Source organism: Pan troglodytes, chromosome 14 (assembly GCF_028858775.2).
Source record: "Pan troglodytes isolate AG18354 chromosome 14, NHGRI_mPanTro3-v2.0_pri, whole genome shotgun sequence".
In the NCBI taxonomy this organism is placed as follows: Eukaryota; Metazoa; Chordata; class Mammalia; order Primates; family Hominidae; genus Pan; species Pan troglodytes.
Window position 1 is genome coordinate 118,154,226 of NC_072412.2, and position 19,184 is coordinate 118,173,409.

The following is a 19,184-nucleotide window of genomic DNA, read 5'->3' on the forward strand; positions in this document are numbered from 1 at the left end:
CCCCACTAGTGAGTTCATTCATTTCAGTAATTGTCCTTTTTAACTCCAGAATTTCTATTTGGCTCTTTTTTACAATTTCTATCTCTTTATTGATATCTTGCACTTTTATTATAAAAAGAAGCATTTTCTTATATAGATATATAATAAATTACTATGAGATGAATGATTATAAAGCTCACTTATAACTACTTAGAGTTAACCACACACTTGAAAAAAAATGCAATTTTACAACAAAGTTATAATTCCCATTAGGGAAACTAAGGAAAAATTAACCTATAGAAGAAACAAAGAGACAAAATTTCCACATTTTAATTACATAGTGATCAAACACACAATGTAACTGTCTAAATTACCAAATTCTTAGGGTAAAGATGTTATTAATATTTAAAGTAAATTAAAGAGAACCTTCCCAAAACTAATCAAAGACTTAAATGGATATTTATAAATGTAGGGTCTAACAGAAAAAACAGATGTCAGAGAACTACAAACAAATCAGAGAAAGCCCACAGACATCTTAGGGACAGAAGATATTCAAATTTTATCCAATGTTCTCCTTAAAGTAGCAGCAGATATGCTACACACTTCCTATTGGTCTGATGTAATCTTCACACATACACAAAATCGCACCAGACAAGCACTATCATACACACATCTGGAAGATGGGGAAGGGAAGGCCCAGAGAGGCGAAGGTATTTGCCCAGGATACAGAGTCATCAGAATCTGAAGCCAACAGCCAGACCCAAATCAGACTTCAGAACCTAAGCTCTTGAGCTCAAACCCACAGAGATAAAGTAGTCAGATGAGTTACAATGAGATAAACCGGTAGGTGGTATAAGCCCACTGGTATTGCAGTACTAAACATAGCAGACCCATGGCAAAGAACACAATATACTTTATGTCAAGAAAGATTAATTTTAGCTCCATCAATCACAATGCATTTCTGAAAAAACCTACAAGCAAAATTAGTGAAGCAAACAAGAGTATCTCAGGTGTAAAGAGCTATTTGGACAAAATGACTAGCAAATTTAAAAATTACAAATCATGAACTTCCTAAAGCTCTATCTAATATCAGACCCTAGGTACCTGCATCAGTAAATATAGAACCTTTAAAATAAAAAAAAGACAGGGATCATGACATCACTGTAGTAGCCTATCAGCATTTGGGTGGTCTTGGGAAAGGACACCTGGGAATGACGACATCAATGTAGTAGCCTATGAGCATTCAGGTGGTCTTGGGAAAGGACACCTGGGAATGAGGATGTCAATGTAGTAGCCTATGAGCATTCAGGTGGTCTTGGGAAAGGATACCTGGGAGTGATGACATCAATGTAGTAGTCTATGAGCATTCAGGTGGTCTTGGGAAAGGACACCTGGGAATGTTTTGCATTAATTCTTGCAACTTTTCTAAGTCTAAAATTAAATCAAAAGGAAAACATTTAAAACTGAAAATCTTTGCCAATGAGGCAAGACCTGAGGTAAGTTCATTAATAATTTGAGATGCTGATTCGAATATTATACATTCGAATTCTACATATGTATAAGCATACATGCTTATACATATTCTAAGCAACAAGAGTGCTTCAAAAAAGTTTCCCAAATTTAAACCACACTAGTCCTAAGGGTCTGCTTTTGTCTTACCTCAACGAATCAAAGTTTAAACATATTAAAGAAAAAAGTACAGAGGAAAATCGATTTATCAGTTTTTGCCCAATTCCCTCTGCATTCCCTATCAACTCTCCAGTCCCATCATTACTATCACGAAAGGAAATGAATACACAAGCCTGAATAACATATAAGGCAGAGAATCAATAAAGAACTGGCGGTACCTTTAAGGACTCCTTTAAAAACACAGACAAATGGCCAGGCGTGGTGGCTCTCGCCTGTAATCCCAACACTTTGGGAGGCCGAGGCGGGTGGATCACCTGAGGTCAGGAGTTCAAGACCAGCCTGGCCAACATGGTGAAATCCCGCCTCTACTAAAAATATGAAAATTAGCTGGGCGAGGTGGCACGTGCCTGTAATCCCAGCTACTCAGCAGGCTGAGGCAGGAGAATTGCTTGAACCCAGGAGGCAGAGGTTACAGTGCACCGAGATGATATCACTGCATTCCAGCCTCAGCGGCAGAGCAAGACTCCGTCTCAAAAAAAAAAAAAAAAATACCACAGACAAATATAATGAATTGGTGGTTCAACTAAGGAGTACTTTAAAAGCCTGGTTGTGAAAAATATGCAAACTAAATTATTCTCAAGACAGAAGTATTGCAAATTACAAATTAGGTACTAAAGTCAAAAAGGGCAATTAGCCAGCTTGTGGCTTTGACTTTTGTTCTAATTATTAGCAATATATATCCTAATCGTATGAAAACTCAGACAATTCCCACTCCAATCTCTGAAGAAAACCAGGTTTATCAATTGATCAGCAATCATTAGAAAAGTTAAAATCGCCCAAATTCATACTATAACTGACACACTAATTATTGAACAAAGAGGATACAGATTCTTTAATTAAATAAAAAGGTAAACTTTCTCCTTTTTATAATCCTAATTTTTAAAGATTGCCTTAAAATATCATCTTTTACTTCTGAAGGGTACAATTATAATGGATGATAAGAAGATACACCTCAAAACTGAGAACAGTAACACACAGAACTTTTTATTTCTGGTGTACATGCTGGTCAAAGTATTTCTCATAAATCTACACCACTAAGCATGGCTGAGAGTAAACAAATCATAGTAATATAAAAAGAACATACGTTCTGAAAATAAAACATTGATTTTTCATTTTCTTAACCACAAGATCACTTAGACTCCCATAAACTCATTAAATAACAAATTTTTTAAACTCAAATAACTTGGCTTATTGTGATAATGGTCAGGAGATTTAATATGCATTCTAAATAATCAATTGCACAGGTTTTTAAACAGCTTTCAAAACTCACCTCATCCTGTAATTATGGAATAACTGAACATAAATGCATTAACAATGACAAGCCTCACTCTATCAAAGGAAGCGCCCATTACCTACGTGTCCTTAGCACCTTACCATTGTGATAGATAAAAACTAAATAGTACAAGAATTTAAGTCTCCATTTAATCTTGAAAAATTAAGTCTAGAACTTTAAGTCAATTAAATAATTTTATGATACTTTCCAGAAACAGACCTAAAAATAAGGATTCAAATTTAAATGATGAATACCAAATATACCTCTATAGATGGCATGTATATGTATTTTAACATTGAACATTATATAAAAGTTAAACTAAGAATTGAGCTATCTACAGTGTCAGAGGTCAGTATAAAGTTTACCTTTAAGGAGAAGGGGACAATGATGGGTACACAATAGGGGTACTGATAAGTGCTATTTCTTGACTTGGATAGTGACTTAATACAAATTGCATATAAAAAATTAAAAACATAAAATAACCTAGATTTAAACAAAAGGTACAGAGCTTAAGAGTGTAGGGCCAGGCATGGTGGCTCATGCCTGTAATCCCAGCACTTTGAGAGGCCAAGGTGGGCGGATTGCCTGAGCTCAGGAGTTCAACACCAGCCTGGGCAACAAAGTGAAACCCCGTCTCTACTAAAATACAAAAAACTTAGCTGGGCGTAGCAGCATGCACCTGTAGTTCCAGCTACTTGGGAGGCTGAGGCAGGAGAATTGCTTGAACCCCAGAGGTGGAGGCTGCAGTGAGCTGAGATCGCGCCACTGCACTCCAGCCTGGACAACAAAGCGAGACTCCGTCTCAAAAAAAAAGAGTGTGGCGGTACATGCAGGTATGCAGAACCTGGGAAATGGACACAATTCGTCATCTTAATGGAGGAAGGGGTTAAAAAAGAAAGTTTACTCGTGATTTTAACATTTAGAAAGATACAGGCTCACAAAAGCTCTGAAAAACTTGAGGTAACCATTAGTAAAATAAAACATATCTTACAAAGCTTCAGTTTTTTTTTTTAAAGAAAGTTCATACAACAAAAGGAACATAAGAAGCCTGAAAATCCTTTTTAATCTCCAAATCCAATACGCAATCCCTATAAAAATTTTAAAAGAACTTTTAACGGAATTGACAGGCTGATTGTAAATTCGTATCTAAGTATAAATGTGCAAAAACAGAGAAACTGTGAAAAGAACAAAAGGTAAGGACTGCCTCTACCAAATTTCAAACCATAGAGTCATTTAAATAATATTGACAGATGAAAAGCAAACAGAAAAAATACAATCCAGAAACAGATTCAAGTATATAGAGAAATTTAGTTTATGATAAAATGTGGTAAAACTTGTGTGGAGTCTCAGTTAAGGCTCAGTCAACAGTACAATGATTCTTTGTACTATTTTTGCAACTTTTTTATAAGTTTGGAAGAATGTGAAAAAAAGTTAAAAGATATAATTTTTTAAAACAGCAATTCCATATATAAAAATTTGAAAATATAAAACCATCCATGATTCACTCCTAAAAAGAAAAACAAATCCATAAGAAAAATGGGCAAAGGAAACTAACAGGTAATTAGAAGAAGAAATAAAAAAATAACCTATAAGCACCAAAAGCTGGTCAGTCTCACTAGTAATCAGGGAAATGCAAATAAACACCCCAGTGAGATGGCACATTTCGTGCATTAGGTGAAAATATTCTTATTAACATTGGGTAAGACAAAGTGTTGACAAGGATGCGGGAATGAGGACCATAACAGGAAGCTGATAGCTGCGTCAACCTGGATAGGCACTCCTGAGCACAACGTGGCAGAAGCAGTTTAAAATATGCATCCCCACAGGCCGGGCGCAGTGGCTCACGCCTGTAATCCCAGCACTTTGGGAGGCCAAGGAGGGCAGATCACAAGGTCAGGAGATCGAGACCATCCTGGCTAACACAGTGAAACCCCGTCTCTACTAAAAATACAAAAATTAGCCAGGCATGGTGGCGGGCACCTGTAGTCCCAAGCTACCTGGGAGGCTGAGGCAGGAGAATGGCGTGAACATGGGAGGCAGAGCCTGCAGTGAGCCGAGATTGAGCCACTGCACTCCAGCCTGGGCAACAGAGCAAGACTCCGTCTCAAAAAAAAAATGCATCCCCACAACCCAGCAATCCCACCTCCCAGAACCCACCTTAGAGAAACTCAAAAATACGTGCAGGGAGACACATAAAAGGATGTTCATTTTAATACTGTTCATAAGATTAAAAACTACAAAGAAAACATCATCTCCATCAACAGGACAGTGGCTAGACAAAAACATATCTGTCCCTACTGTGAAATAATATGCAGTAATAAAGAAAAACTACACACACCATCAGGAAAGCGCTACAAGACAGGCTAAGCAACTTGCCCAACGCAGATGCACACACGCCATGCCGCCCATGTGTTTCAAAAGCACACAGAGCACCAGAGACTCCATTCTGCCCCAACGCTTGCTTTAAAAACAACTTGTAACAGCACAAACAATAAATTAGAAAACAAATTGAACGTAATACAAACTTCACGCTTGCTTATTTGCAATTTCATCCATGAGAAACGGCAGGAGAACACAGGCCACTGCAGCCAGCAGCGCCCACACAAGGCACACCTGTTTCAGATGGCCAGGCCTCCGCCACTTCCCGCCACACAAAGTCTGCGGCACCAACGGCCCACTCCCACAAAAAAACGCCAGGGTTTTTCCAAGGCCAATGTGATATTTATGGCAGTGCTTATGTATTTCTTAAACTTTAACGTGTTAAACTGCACTACAACTTTTGTTAGATTCCTGTCTTACTGACAAAGGTTTTGAGTGTGGTGCCCCCTCACCCTACCTTCCACCAAAAGCCCTATCATTTCTATCATGTGATTTACACAACAGTGATTTTTAAGCGGCACATGCTGCATTACAGAACTGACTGTATTTCAATAGCTACATATACAACTAACTTGTTTCATTAAGCTGTTAGCACCAAAGTGAGTTTGCAAAGTAATCATGGCAAAGCAGCAGAATCTGCGATGATGACTGCCCCAAGACTCAGGAGGCCTCGTCCTGCTTTGCCATCCACGTGCTAGTAAACTCGGACGAGTGATTCCACCTTGCTGAGGAATAAACCGGGACAGTTCTCCACTAACCAAAGAACTCGTGAACTTATCTGCTGTTCAGTGAGATAACCAGCTGTCGAGGCACTGTGTAAAATGTATATGGTATTCAATGGAAGTGCAGTTGCATTCCTGTTAGGAGAATATGGTAATCATGAGGGGAAAAATGAAACAGCATAACTGCGTGCCCATGCTTTTTCAATCCAAGTCTCAGAACCGAACACCGATCCTTACTTCGTGGTAAGTGTCCTCAAGCTCCCCATCATATATCCAGCGGTACAGGAAGCTCAAAACAGGATGAGACACGAGGCTGAGGATGTGCTGCACCAGAGACCGCATGTACGGGTCTCCTGTTTTTGTGTAGGCGTGGACAGCTGAGGCCAGCTCACCTCCTTTCCTTCCTGGGAGAAATGGAGGAAAATACACAAAAACACACACATTTACACTCATAGTACACACCAGTCACTTCTCACCAACCAAAGACGCCCAAGTAATTGAGATAAAGAGCATTTGTTTTCTTACAGTTAATACCATTTTGGACCTAGAAGCAGCAGTAACATGTCATGATTCAGAAACCAGGAGGTCCAGACTCCAACCCTGGCTTTACACAAGTGTGTGAGTCACTCTTCTCTTTAGGACTGCTGAGGAATTTTTCAGAAACAAAAAGTAGCAAAAAATTGCTGGCTACACAATCTAAAGTTCACATGACTTTTCATGCCTTTTCTACTTGAGACATACTAAGATTCATGCTTCATGGTGCAAAGGAGGGCACAAATATGTATGAAAAACAAAAGTCCTATGAATCAATCCTTGTACTTTTTTTTTGGTATGGTATGCTAGCCCCAACCCATTAACTTGTTTCATAACCCATTAGCTGGCTACAACAGACAGCGTGAGAAACACCGCTCTCTGTAGAGAGAAGAGGCCCGTGGGCCTTGGCCAGAACTACACAGTATGAAGGACTGGGAGTGGCAAAAATCCGGTCTGGAAATAGAAGCACATGAAGAGTTTTTATGTTATGCTAAGAATTCAAGATTTTATTAGACCACTGGTAGATTTTAGGGAGAGGAGTGACAGGATCTGATTTTAAGAAGATGGCTCTGGTGTGTGTACACAAAGTGGGGCTGTGAGATTGAATATGGGGATCGGACAGCAGCTCTTATAACAGTCCCTACAGCGCCAAGGCCAAGCGCACAGGCTGAGCAGAGTGAAGACAGTGAAGGACCCCAGGGGCCCGCTGGACACAGAAAGTGACAGAGGAGTTTGGGGGATCCAGTTCCGGAGAAGCGCTGGGAACTGGAGAAAACGCTGGCGTTTATTTACTGTGCTCCACTTCTCTCTTTTTTGAGGGAAGTGCCAAGAGGTGAGAGAGGAAGGTGTGCAGACAGCAAGATGACCAATGGGGCCCTGCAGATTCTGGGGAACACCCTGGGCAGAGGATGGCAGTGAGAAGGGAACTCTTTGTGTGGCAGATGGCCGGCTCGCCCATCTCATGTCATCCTAACAACCCTAAGAAGTAACTGCTACTAGGATCTCAATGTTATAAACGAGGGAAAAGGCAAAGAGGTTCTTGGCCAAGGTAGCACAATGAGAAAAAATGTCAGAAAGCAACTAGCAATACAGAACCTAGAGCCAGAGAGGCCAAAGCAAGACATGCAAATATGGGAACATCTGACCGAGAGTCACCAACATGGTCCCTGACTGCAGAAGGACTAAAGGCAAAAAGCAAAATGCAAGGAAAGGCGACCAAGGGAGCAGCAAGCACCATGGGGAGCCATAACCAAGGACCACGCAAGAGAGAAATCTTTAAACACGAGACACCCTCCTCTTTCCCACCTCCATCTCAATGCCAGCCCAAGCTTCTACCGTATAAATACTGGGCCACACTGGCAAGTGGTTACGTCCCCTCTTGGTTCCTATCTATCGATTCCTATTGAATCAACACGGCCATTAAGGACAAAAAAGGGCAGGACACAAAAGCAAGCCTGGATGGCGCACCCTACAAACGAGTTCTGAAACAAAGCGAGCGCCGGACGCGCATGGGAAAGACGTGCATGGGAAAGACGTGCATGGGACCTTGGCAGTGGTCCACTAGGGCCGCAAGGGTCTTCAGTCGTATTTTGGGATCATAGGTCCAAACCAGGAGGCGCCGAAGTGTTAAACTACTCTCAAGTCCCAAATTCACACCCTGGTCATCCTCTAGTTGTAGCTAAAAAACAATAAAGATAGAAATGTTTAAGTACAAATAACTACACAGATCACACTTCTTAATCTATATCAAGCGAACATAAGAAAATGATTATACTCATAAAAATGAAGCCAAAGTCCCCTTTAAAAAAAAATAGTATTTTAAAGCTACCTTTAACTGGTAGAACCCCGAAAATTGGCAATTAACTGGCTCTAGGCTACACTGAAACTTGATATTCAAACCTTACAAATAATATTATGAAAAATATTGCTGTATTTTAAAAGTAATGTATGAAGGAACTTAAAACATTCTATATAGCTTCAATTTTGTAACACTTCAAATCATAAAGAAATAAAAATAAAAATAAAATATTTACCTGAGAATGTAAAACAGAGAGCAATCGATAGTATTCTCTGAGTTCCTGGTGCAAGGCGGCACAAAAGCTCTGTGTGGAGGAGAAATATAATTAAAGCACGACACACTCATTACACATTGACTGATTTTAAGTGGAAAGGTATAATGCGTTTAGATAAAGTTCAGGTGGGGTGCTACAAGATTTAAATTCAGGTTTTGTCAATAATCTTCTAATCATCTTAATCACCACAATATATATTTTAATAACATGAAAAAAGTGTTGTTCCTTAGTACAAAAAGCATGAACTTTGCAGAAGAGGAATGGAAAAAATACACATGGTACAGTTTTCATGAAGTGTAGTGACTTTAGAGAATGATCCTTTACGATTATATCCCCTGTAGATCTAATTAAACTAAAGAGCTTCTGCACAGCAAAAGAAACTACCATCAGAGTCAGCAGGCAACCTGCAGAATGGGAGAAAATTTTTACAATCTACCCATCTGACAAAGGGCTAATACCCAGAATCTACAAAGAACTTAAACAAATTTACAAGAAAAAATCAAACAACCCCATCAAAAAGTGGGCAAAGGATATGAACAGACACTTCTCAAAAGAGGACATTTATGCAGGCAACAGACACATGAAAAAATGCTCATCATCACTGGCCATCAGAGAAATGCAAATCAAAACCACAATGAGATACCATCTCACACCAGTTAGAATGGTGATCATTAAAAAGTCAGGAAACAACAGGTGCTGGAGAGGATGTGGAGAAATAGGAACACTTTTACACTGTTGGTGGGACTGTAAACTAGTTCAACCATTGTGGAAGACGGTGTGGCGATTCCTCAAGGATCTAGAACTAGAAATACCATTTGACCCAGCCATCCCATTACTGGGTATATACCCAAAGGATTATAAATTATGCTGCTATAAAGACACACGCACACGTATGTTTACTGCAGCACTATTCACAATAGCAAAGACTTGGAACCAACCCAAATGTCCATCAATGATAGACTGGATTAAGAAAATGTGGCACATATACACCATGGAATACTATGCAGCCATAAAAAATGATGAGTTCATGTCCTTTGCAGGGACATGGATGAAGCTGGAAACCATCATTCTGAGCAAACTATCAGAAGGACAGAAAACAAAACACCGCATGTTCTCACTCACAGGTGGGAACTGAACAATGAGAACACTTTGACACAGGGTGGGGAACTTGGACACGGGGCCTGTTGTGGGGTGTGGGGAGCAGAGAGGGAAGGCATTAGGAGATATACCTAATGTAAATGACAAGTTAAAGGGTGCAGCACACCAACACGGCACATGTATACATATGTAACAAACCTGCACGTTGTGCACATGTACCCTAAAACTTAAGGTATAATAATAAAAAAATTAATTAATTAATTAAAAAAGATTATATCCCCTGTAAATATTCAGGGTTAAAATGTAATTTTCTTTCATGCTCTTAATTAACAAAATTTTAAAATTGGCAGCTCAATGCCAATCCTCCTAATTTTTGTTCTGTTTGCACTGCTTGTTCTTCTGACCCCTATTAGTAGTAAGAACTTTTCCACACATCTCCAATCTTAAATACTGAAAGGAGGCCGGGCGCAGTGGCTCACACCTGTAATCCCAGCACTTTGGGAGGCCAAGGCAGGCGGATCACGAGGTCAGGAGATCGAGACCATCCTGGCTAACATGGTGAGATCCCTGTCTCTACTAAAAATACCAAAAATTAGCCGGGCATGTTGGCGGGTGCCTGTGGTCCCAGCTACTCAGGAGGCTGAGGCAGGAGAATGGCTTGAACCCAGGAGGCGGAGCTTGCAGTGAGCCAAGATCACAACACTGCACTCCAGCCTGGGCGACAGGGTGAGACTCCATCTCAAAAAAAAAAAAAAAATACTTAAAGGAGTCAGGTCAAAACAACACGAATAAGAAGCTAGAAGAGGCACCCTCATACACCTGCATCCAGTCCTGTGGCAAGAGCCTTCAGGGATGAGCTGTGGGATGTAACTCCAGGATGCCTGGGGGCAGCTCTGCTGTTCAAGGAGCCCACAGCAGAAGCAGCCTGCAAGGGATAAACCTGTGTTCTTTCTCATTCAGTTTTATCCAGCAAAACTCCATCAAAAAAATTTTTTTAATTGTTTTTTAAGCTTATTTTCTTTAAGTAAATATGTAGGTTGCATACCTTTCTGTATATTTTTAAAATATATCAGCAGTCACCTATAGGTGTATTTTACTGCATTTATGGTTTGTGGACTAAGACAAATGTGAACATTTTCAAGTTTGAAAATGAACATAAAACATACTAATTTTGTAGACACAAAAGGACACGTCAAAAGTGAGGTGTGCAAGAAGAAACGTCCTAGAGTCTGGAATGAGATAGACCAGGGGGTAAAAATCCAGGGCTCCCGCTGGAGGTACCGCTACGTGTCAGCCCCTGACGGTATGAACCTCTAGGCTCATCTACATAGGGAGGAAGAATAAATGCGGTAACGTAGGGCAAGCGCCTGGCACAGGGTGGGCACAAAGGTGCTTACTAAACCATAGGTCAGTTTTCTTAGGTAATATTTACAGAGAAAACGACATGGAATCTGCTCAGGCACAGCATCACTCTTTACCAAAACTCCATCCCAACCCGAGGGCAGGAGGGCAGACACACAAACACATCAAAGCTTTGAAAAACCTGCTGAAATATGCGGCCAGGTGCGGTGGCTCACGCCTGTAATCCCATCACTTTGGGAGGCCAAGGCGGGCAGATCAAGAGGTCAGGAGATCGAGACCATCCTGGCTAACACAGTGAAACCCCGTCTCTATTAAAAATACAAAAAAATTAGCCAGGCATGGTGGCGGGTGCCTGTGGTTCCAGCTACCTGGGAGGCTGAGGCAGGAGAATGGCGTGAACCCGGGAGGCAGAGCTTGCAGTGAGCCGAGATCGCACCACTGCACTCCAGCCTGGGTGACAGAGCGAGACGACTCCGTCTCAAAAAAAAAAACAAAAACAAAACCTGCTGAAATGATCAAATCATTATCCAACGTGTAGAATCTAAGTATTTATATACAGGTGTATGTGAGTCAGCTTCTGAGAAGTCTATAACCAAAAGAGTGGAAGTGCAGGCAGAGCGCGGCAGCGCCACACACCCTCAGAGGGAAAAGGCCTGTGGTTAGCAGAGGCTGTTTCCACCTTGGTTCATTAAATGCACATGTAAATTTCACACTTACAAAACAGTATCTTCATTCATATATGATTTTGCTCCATTTGGTATGTCTAGAGCCAGGACACCTCCAAGGCTAATTGTGGGCACTGGTAATACTGACACAGGACATAAATTATGCAAGGCATAAATTAGGGCACACGGTCACCCCACTGAGAGCACACGCTGGCTCTTCAAATAAGATAAATAAACCATCACTCCTTCAGCAACTGGATGGCACCGAGCAATGACTCCAAACAGCAGGAAATGGAAGAACAGAGACAGCTTTGGAACAGAGTGACACGTCACACCCTGGTCCATACCTGCCATCTACTAGTCAGGGCAACTTGGTCAAATCAATCAAACTTGCTGAGGTTCAATTTTCACATCTGCAAAATGGGGACAATTAATGCTTGCCCTGATCATTTTAGAAGGCTGCTATGATAATCGATAAGGAGAAAGAAGATAAAAGAAGAGCCTCTAAAGTCCAGCACTATAAACAGCAGTCCCCGACCTTTTTGGCACCAGGGACTGGTTTTGTGGAAGACATTTTTTCCACGGACCAGGGTGGGATGGGGGGGCAGGGTGGTTTTGGGATAAAACTGTTCCCACCTCAGATAATCAGACATTAGATTATCATAAGAAGCATGCAACCTAGATCCCTTGAATGCATGGTTCACAACAGGGATCACACTCCTATGAAACTAATGCCATCACTGATCTGACAGGAGGCAGAGCTCAGGTGGTCATGCCTGCTCGCCCTCCACTCACCTCCTGCCGTACGGCCCAGTTCCTAACAGGCCATGAACCAGTACCGGTCCACAGTCCAGGAACTGGGGACCCCTGCTATAAAACATAGTATGATACTACTATAGTGATGATCAATCCACCTCCTGGAATAAAATATCTACATAATGGTTTAGTTATCCTGTACTGATTTTGTGTGTGTGTTTTGCTTCATGTCTATCAAGTTGACTAGGAGCTATCAGTGACACTTGCATAAGATGATGATATAAACCCAGACATGATAAAACACTCCCTTTGGGAAAAGGGACAGGGACTCTAAAATTACAGCTGGCTCCTGAGGGGACGGCCCATCAGTTCTACCTGCCTCGAGAAAGAGCCAGCTCACTCCTATCTGCCCTTGCAATGAGGGAGAGTGGTGGCTGGTCATCGAGCAATTCACTAGACTGGCAAACAGAACAGAAAACCGTGCTAGACTGGGAAGCAGCATCTTTATACGCATTCTCTCCCCACCTTCACAATCCTAGAGGTAATCACTACCCCACTCTACGCAGGAAGAAACTTGTGGCCAAGAGAAGATAACCTGGGCAAGATGATGTGACCATTACAGGAGAAGCCCAAACCGGAACCCTGGGCTGCCTCGCTTCAAAGCTCAAAGTGTGACACCTACTCAGCAGCCACACTGCCACAGCACGCTCCTCCCCACCAGCCACGCTCCTCCCCACCAGCCACGCTCCTCCCCACCAGCCATGCTCTTCCCCATCAGCCATGCTCCTACTCAGCAGCCACGCTGCCACAGCACGCTCCTCCCCACCAGCCACGCTCCTACTCACCAGCCACACTGCCACACTACTCGCCTACTCACCAGCCACACATTCTAACCCACCACCCACACTCCTACTCACTAGCCACATTCCCAACCACCGGCCATGCTCCTACTCACCAGCCACGTTCTTACCCACCAGCCATGCTCCTCCCCACCAGCCACACTGCCACACCACACTCCTCCCCACCAGCCATGCTCTTCTCCATCAGTCACGCTCCTACTCACCAGCCACGCTCCTACCCACCAGCCACACTGCCATAAGTCCTGTGCTATGCTGGGCTTATAGTATACAGTTGTTTTGTGATTCAATAATTTTTGGAGATTTCATTGGCAGTAATTACTGCCCAATAATCAACCTACGGACAAGACCACATGCTGCTTAGCCACAAAGAAGGGCTGGACAGTGGAGATGCCACGGCTCCTATTAGCTGCCCCCTGTCAGGCTCCAACAGGAGGAGAAGCAGCAGCAGCTCCCTCCCAACCATGCGCTGTGCCATCGGCAGTGCCCACCCAGGGCTGTCCAGACAGCCATAGCCAGGATTCCCATCTCCAGCTTCGGCAGTGTTCCCAAATCCTGCCTCACCGTGCTGCCTGGGGAATCACGCAGCTGGGAGTGTCCCCTGTTGGCAGGCCCCGTCCCAGCAGGGCCCCTCCTCCACCTTCTGGAGGAGGCAGCAGCAGCTGGGCAGGGCCCCCTTCAAGCGTTTGGAATCGGGCAATGCCAGCTCCCCATGGCCAGCTCTGTCTCACCATTTTCTCTGTATTTTACAGTCCTCCAGCAGTTCCTGAGCCAAACTGCTGTATTCAGTGTCCTCATCAGCACCTACTGTGGTTTCTACTGTCTTGAGTGGACCCTGACAGCTGACTCTCAAAGCTGCTTTACTTGGAAAGAGCCTTAGAAGGAGCTATTTCACAGTAAGATTTCAACTAGAGTAAGCGTTTCCCAAAGTGCGCAGCATCCCAGCATCCTAGGAACCATGAACGCACCTGCCCGACGAGTCCGAATGAGCGGTCCAGGCTCCTCTGGTCCGTGTATCTTCTGATTTTATTATGCAACCATCCCAACTCAGAGAGCCTGACTGCTGTGTCTCTCAAAGACCTACTTAGATTTGCCTAAAAAGTAAATACATCAAATGTTAAACATTAAAAAGCAATACTAGAGCTTTAATTAGTATTTTTCTCAAGCACTTCTACTTTTAATACTATAATCCTTAGGCTTCAAGACATAAAAGTTAAAACTAAGATCCCATCACTAAAGGGAAGGAAAGCACATTAAGTGACAGCATGATGGAAAGCACCTCAAAGGGCATGGTGAGCTCATTTCACACCACCCTGCAGTTGGCCTGCGGTGTGGCAGAGAAGGTCTGTGATCTCAGCCACGCTGTGAAAGGGCTAAGAGCCACAGTGTGACCCACACCACAAGAAATGGGCATGGTAAAGGCAGGTTATGGAAAAAGGAAACAAAAGTGGGTGAAGACCCCTGACCTGGAATCCTGCATCAATGCCGAAGGTGCCAAGGGACCTCTGTCCCCTGGGTGCCTCAGCCATCACACAGCAGGATGCAGAAATCGGCTATGGGGCAGCCCCATCAGTAGACGTGAGGAAAGGAGGCACACATTAATCACAAAGGGTCCCCATAACAAAACTGAACGAGCCACAATGGACAGAAATAGAAACCAGAATTCCACAGTGCAATTTCACCTCACACCCGATTCGCAAAACCCCAGTACCACCTTATCAATCAACAGCCACTATCTGGACTTCATGACATGTTTTTTCTTTCTGAATATTTTAACTTAGATTTTATGTTACTGTACCTTTCCTTCTACTTTGTAACAATTTTCAGTGTTGTTCATTTTGATGTTTTTGCCATCTATGCCCTGAAAGACGTACAAAATGTCCCTTACCAGAGCTGCTTCTGTAATTTCCATAGTACCTGCAAAATCATTTTTTAAAGACAGTAATTACTAGACAATATTTTAAGAGACAATAGATATTATGGTGCAATTAGCTTCAGATTAGATATTTGCCACCCCGAAGAAATTTACTAACTCAATAAATAAGCTCAAGATGAAAAAGAGTATGAGATTAGAAAGAAACAAGGCGAGTCTCAGTCTAGAGGTTGGCCTGCTGTGCCATGAACACACAGCTGTCAAATACGACATGAGTCTGCAGCTGTGGACAGAGGCTGGACGCGGGAGCCACACACAGGGACAGACGGAGTGGGGCAGATGGTGGAGACTACTGCGGGGGCTAATACTGTGCCAGGATGTCCTCCAGCTCTCAGATGCTCCTCACCTTTGCATTCTACGCAAGGACAGGTACAGGTAACATCCAGAGCCATTTCAGAATCAGCAGATTACGAGGCAACAGGGAAACCCAAACCTCTGTTTTCAGGACACTCATGTATCAAACGCTGCTAACTGTAGTGTTCTCAATAAAGAAACTCAAGCTTCCTTTTGGAATCTAGCAGGGCTTTAAAACCCTCCATGAGGTATTCATCTCACCATTCAGTAATTCCTCAACGACTCTCTTCGACGTGCCAGGCACTGTGCTAAGCACTGGCACCATAAATGAAAAGACATAGCCCCTCTGTGGCCTTAAGACTTTGGTAGAAGAAGGTGACTTTTACTGGGGGCCTAACCCAGCCTTAAAGACTTTCCCAGGGAAACGGCAGGATGAAAACAGACAGGGAGAATGTGATGAGGAACAGCAAAGACGAGAGATGTGGAGGGAGGAGGCCACATGGAAAAGCAGCCAAAAAGCAGACTGTGCTGGGAGGAAAAAGCCCAGGTGGCCTGGGGTGAAAAGCCAAACTCCCCAAGGCGCTGCAGACCACCAGGGACTCTGGACTTCATCATAAGAACCAGAAGAAACCACTAAAAGGTCTGAGGTGGGGCTCCTGGGCCGTACTTTAAAATAAGGAAAGGCTGAATTCCAAGTGTTCACAGAAAAGCTGTATTAACATAGATCCTTACTCACCACCCGTATCCCCTTCTCTCCTGGACCTTGTCATGTTGCGAGACACAGCACTGGGGACACCTTTTGAGGTAGTGGCTTGTGAAGAAGGCTGATTTGCAGTTAAAGTCCATGCGAGTCGTGACCCCAACTGCTGTCGAAGGCAATCTCCTACTCCCGGAGCTTGATTAGACTGTCTAAAAAAAGAAACATGTATTATCTTCTAATAGGCTATCCGCTGAAGAGACAAAAGTGTCCCTAGAAATTTCTCTTGTATTACTATCGTGAATCACATAAATTTATAAATCTGGTATAGCTGATACCATGACTTTACCCTAACCGAATACATCAATAACAGACAGTCCCAAGTCCCTTGAACTTGGTCAAGCCTCCTTGCGACCCTTGGCCTAGCGTTCGGACCCAACACAGCAGTGGAAAAATCATCTTACTGCTACCTTACAATATATATTTCTTACCATTAATATCAAAATCTATTTGGCTTTTCTTTATAAACATATAACATACCTTACCCACCCCATAACCACTTTGAAATTCTCTACTTATTTTAACTTCAAAATCAACAACTCTCGTTCACTCCCCATGTACTGAGCAGAGGAATCGAGTCACTGTGACACTGCCCCAGGCGCCTGGCCTCACCTGTCTTCAGCCTTCAGGGTGCTCACTGTGAAAAGAAACTGCAATTTTCAATTAACTGCTAAAGTATACAAACGTATAAAATCTAAGGCAAATGCATATTCAAGGTCAAGATGGCTTGTCAGCAATTTTGAGACTATGTCAAAGTTGTTTTTTGAAAAATGTAAGAACCTCATAGCTGATTTCTAATAGCGTCAGTTTTGACAGCTGCAACAAAAATATCACTTCCTGGGACTACAAAACACAAAAATGAGAACCTCAGCTGCTCTACAGTTTCCAGGTGCCAGAGCTTGGATTTAGTACTGGTGCAATACTGGGGGGGTTTATCCATAATCCACTCGTGAAGTAAGGAGAACAGGAAAGAACTGAAACAGTTCTTATTTTATTCCATTTTCATCAGGAGAGAAGTCAACAACATTCACTAAAACTATGTCTCTGGGCATAGTTCTAAATTTAAGAGGATGATTCTAAAAGACTTTCAGTTCAAAGTTCTCTATACAGATTTTTAATAGGATAATAATTGAAATTCTGAGGTATAAATGAGAATGTCAATTGATTCTTTGAGCTGGAACTTAAATTCTAGATTAAATGTGTCAAGTTCTGTTTTTAAATGCTTTGCGTTTTCTTTATAGAACACTAGACCCCATTGGTAATCCATATGTATAGAACACACATTCTGTTTTTGAGTATCTTGAACGTAATTGTATAAATCACAAAATGATTTATAATTCTATTACACTCACATGGAAAACACCATTTATTTGATGCTAAATCCTTGGTCACTGTTTTTCTGGAAAAATATCTACTTTATGATAATCCACTTTAATGCGATTTCCGGGAACCAACTATGGCAAAAAGCAAAGCCACCCGTTTATCTACATATAGGAAGAATGTGTAATTAAAAACAAAGAAAAAACAAAGTTCCATCCATGAATGACAATGGCGCCTGCTTGATTCTCAGCTGTAAATCCTGTATTTCTTGAAAACATGCTTGGACCACATACATAAAACCTTCGTTGTGCATTCCTGCATTTCATCATCTTAATTCATATGCACTAAAATGTCACAATCCTTAAAGACCTCAGCACTCGAGGAAAGTTCAACCTTATTTTATTTTACTTAACAATTTACTAAAGAATCCAATGAGGAGAAAAACATACATCAATGAAGAGGCCACTATTCCCTAAGGAAAAATCTGAGCGCACAGTCAGAGAGCCTCCAGATGAAGGGCTTTGCACAGGGTACTTCAAGCTCCTTCGTGATGGGCACTTCAGTGACAGGTGAGAGCTGGCCAGAGCTTGTGGATTACAAAGTGGAAGGAACTCCTGCTGTAGCATAGCTCTGAAGAGGAGTAACGCTCGGAGATGGAGTGCATCGGACACAGTGCCCAGAACACCGTCTGGCACATATGAGGCCCCACTGATACTGTGGGTGAACACCAATGTCTGGTTAACAGCCTGCAGGCGTCTCTGTTTCTAACACATAGAGAATCTATACACGTCAGCGTGGCCTTACCCTGGGAGGAGAGATTGTGGCGCAGGCGCGGGGCCACTGAGGGCACACAGGCCAATGCTGCTGATGCCACTGCTGCCCACGCTGCCGGAGCTCTGGGCTGACTGGGCACTCCGATCCTGGTAGCTCAGGGGAAGGGTCTGAGGCCTGGCATAGTAGTAAGGGGTTGAGTGGGCATCTCTTGGTAAGGCCTGAGCAAATAACGTAGCATAGCTAGAAACCTGAAAAGAGAAACACACTAAGAGCAGAGACAGGAAATTACAGAACAGTCTTCCCAAACCTAAAAAGGTCATTTATATTCAGATTTTCCTTCTATTTCTGTAACTGGATTTGGATTCCATACTTTATTAAACAATAAATTAGATGTTATGCTTTTGAAATATGCCTAAACTGACAAAGTTTTAGAAAATTTTCTGAACTCCAACAACTACTACATCATCTGATAACTAAACACTCATTCTGATCCAAGCAAACTGAAACTTGAATAATTTTTTAAAGTTAGGCATTATTAAAGAATGATTGCCCTCTATATATTCATATCTATATGGTTTACATGTATATTAATATATAATGATTGCTCAGACGAAGCCTTTAGCAATAGACAGAACTCTTTCACCCACACGCTTCAACCTCTTTGCACTCCCACGTCTCTGGTGGGTACTTTATTATACCAGACTCTGGGGCACAGAGCAC

The 19,184-nt window shown here is 42.5% G+C and overlaps 1 protein-coding gene across 7 annotated transcripts in view; it reads right to left on the bottom strand.

Moving 5' to 3' along the window:
• Positions 1-19,184, bottom strand: part of TUBGCP3 (tubulin gamma complex component 3) — a 102,592-nt gene that overhangs the window by 54,073 nt on the left and 29,335 nt on the right. For 6 of the 7 annotated variants that reach the window (XM_001142636.5, XM_016925573.4, XM_063792367.1 and 3 more), the window contains 7 exons: positions 18,495-18,712; positions 16,350-16,522; positions 15,185-15,303; positions 14,355-14,480; positions 8,610-8,678; positions 8,122-8,254; positions 6,280-6,446 (listed from right to left, as the gene is read on the bottom strand). In XM_001142636.5, the coding sequence (XP_001142636.2) occupies positions 6,280-6,446; positions 8,122-8,254; positions 8,610-8,678; positions 14,355-14,480; positions 15,185-15,303; positions 16,350-16,522; positions 18,495-18,712 (1,005 nt within the window). Of the gene's footprint in view, positions 1-6,279; positions 6,447-8,043; positions 8,255-8,609; positions 8,679-14,354; positions 14,481-15,184; positions 15,304-16,349; positions 16,523-18,494; positions 18,713-19,184 lie in introns of all 7 variants that reach the window. The other variant, XR_010150587.1, reaches the window with a different exon arrangement.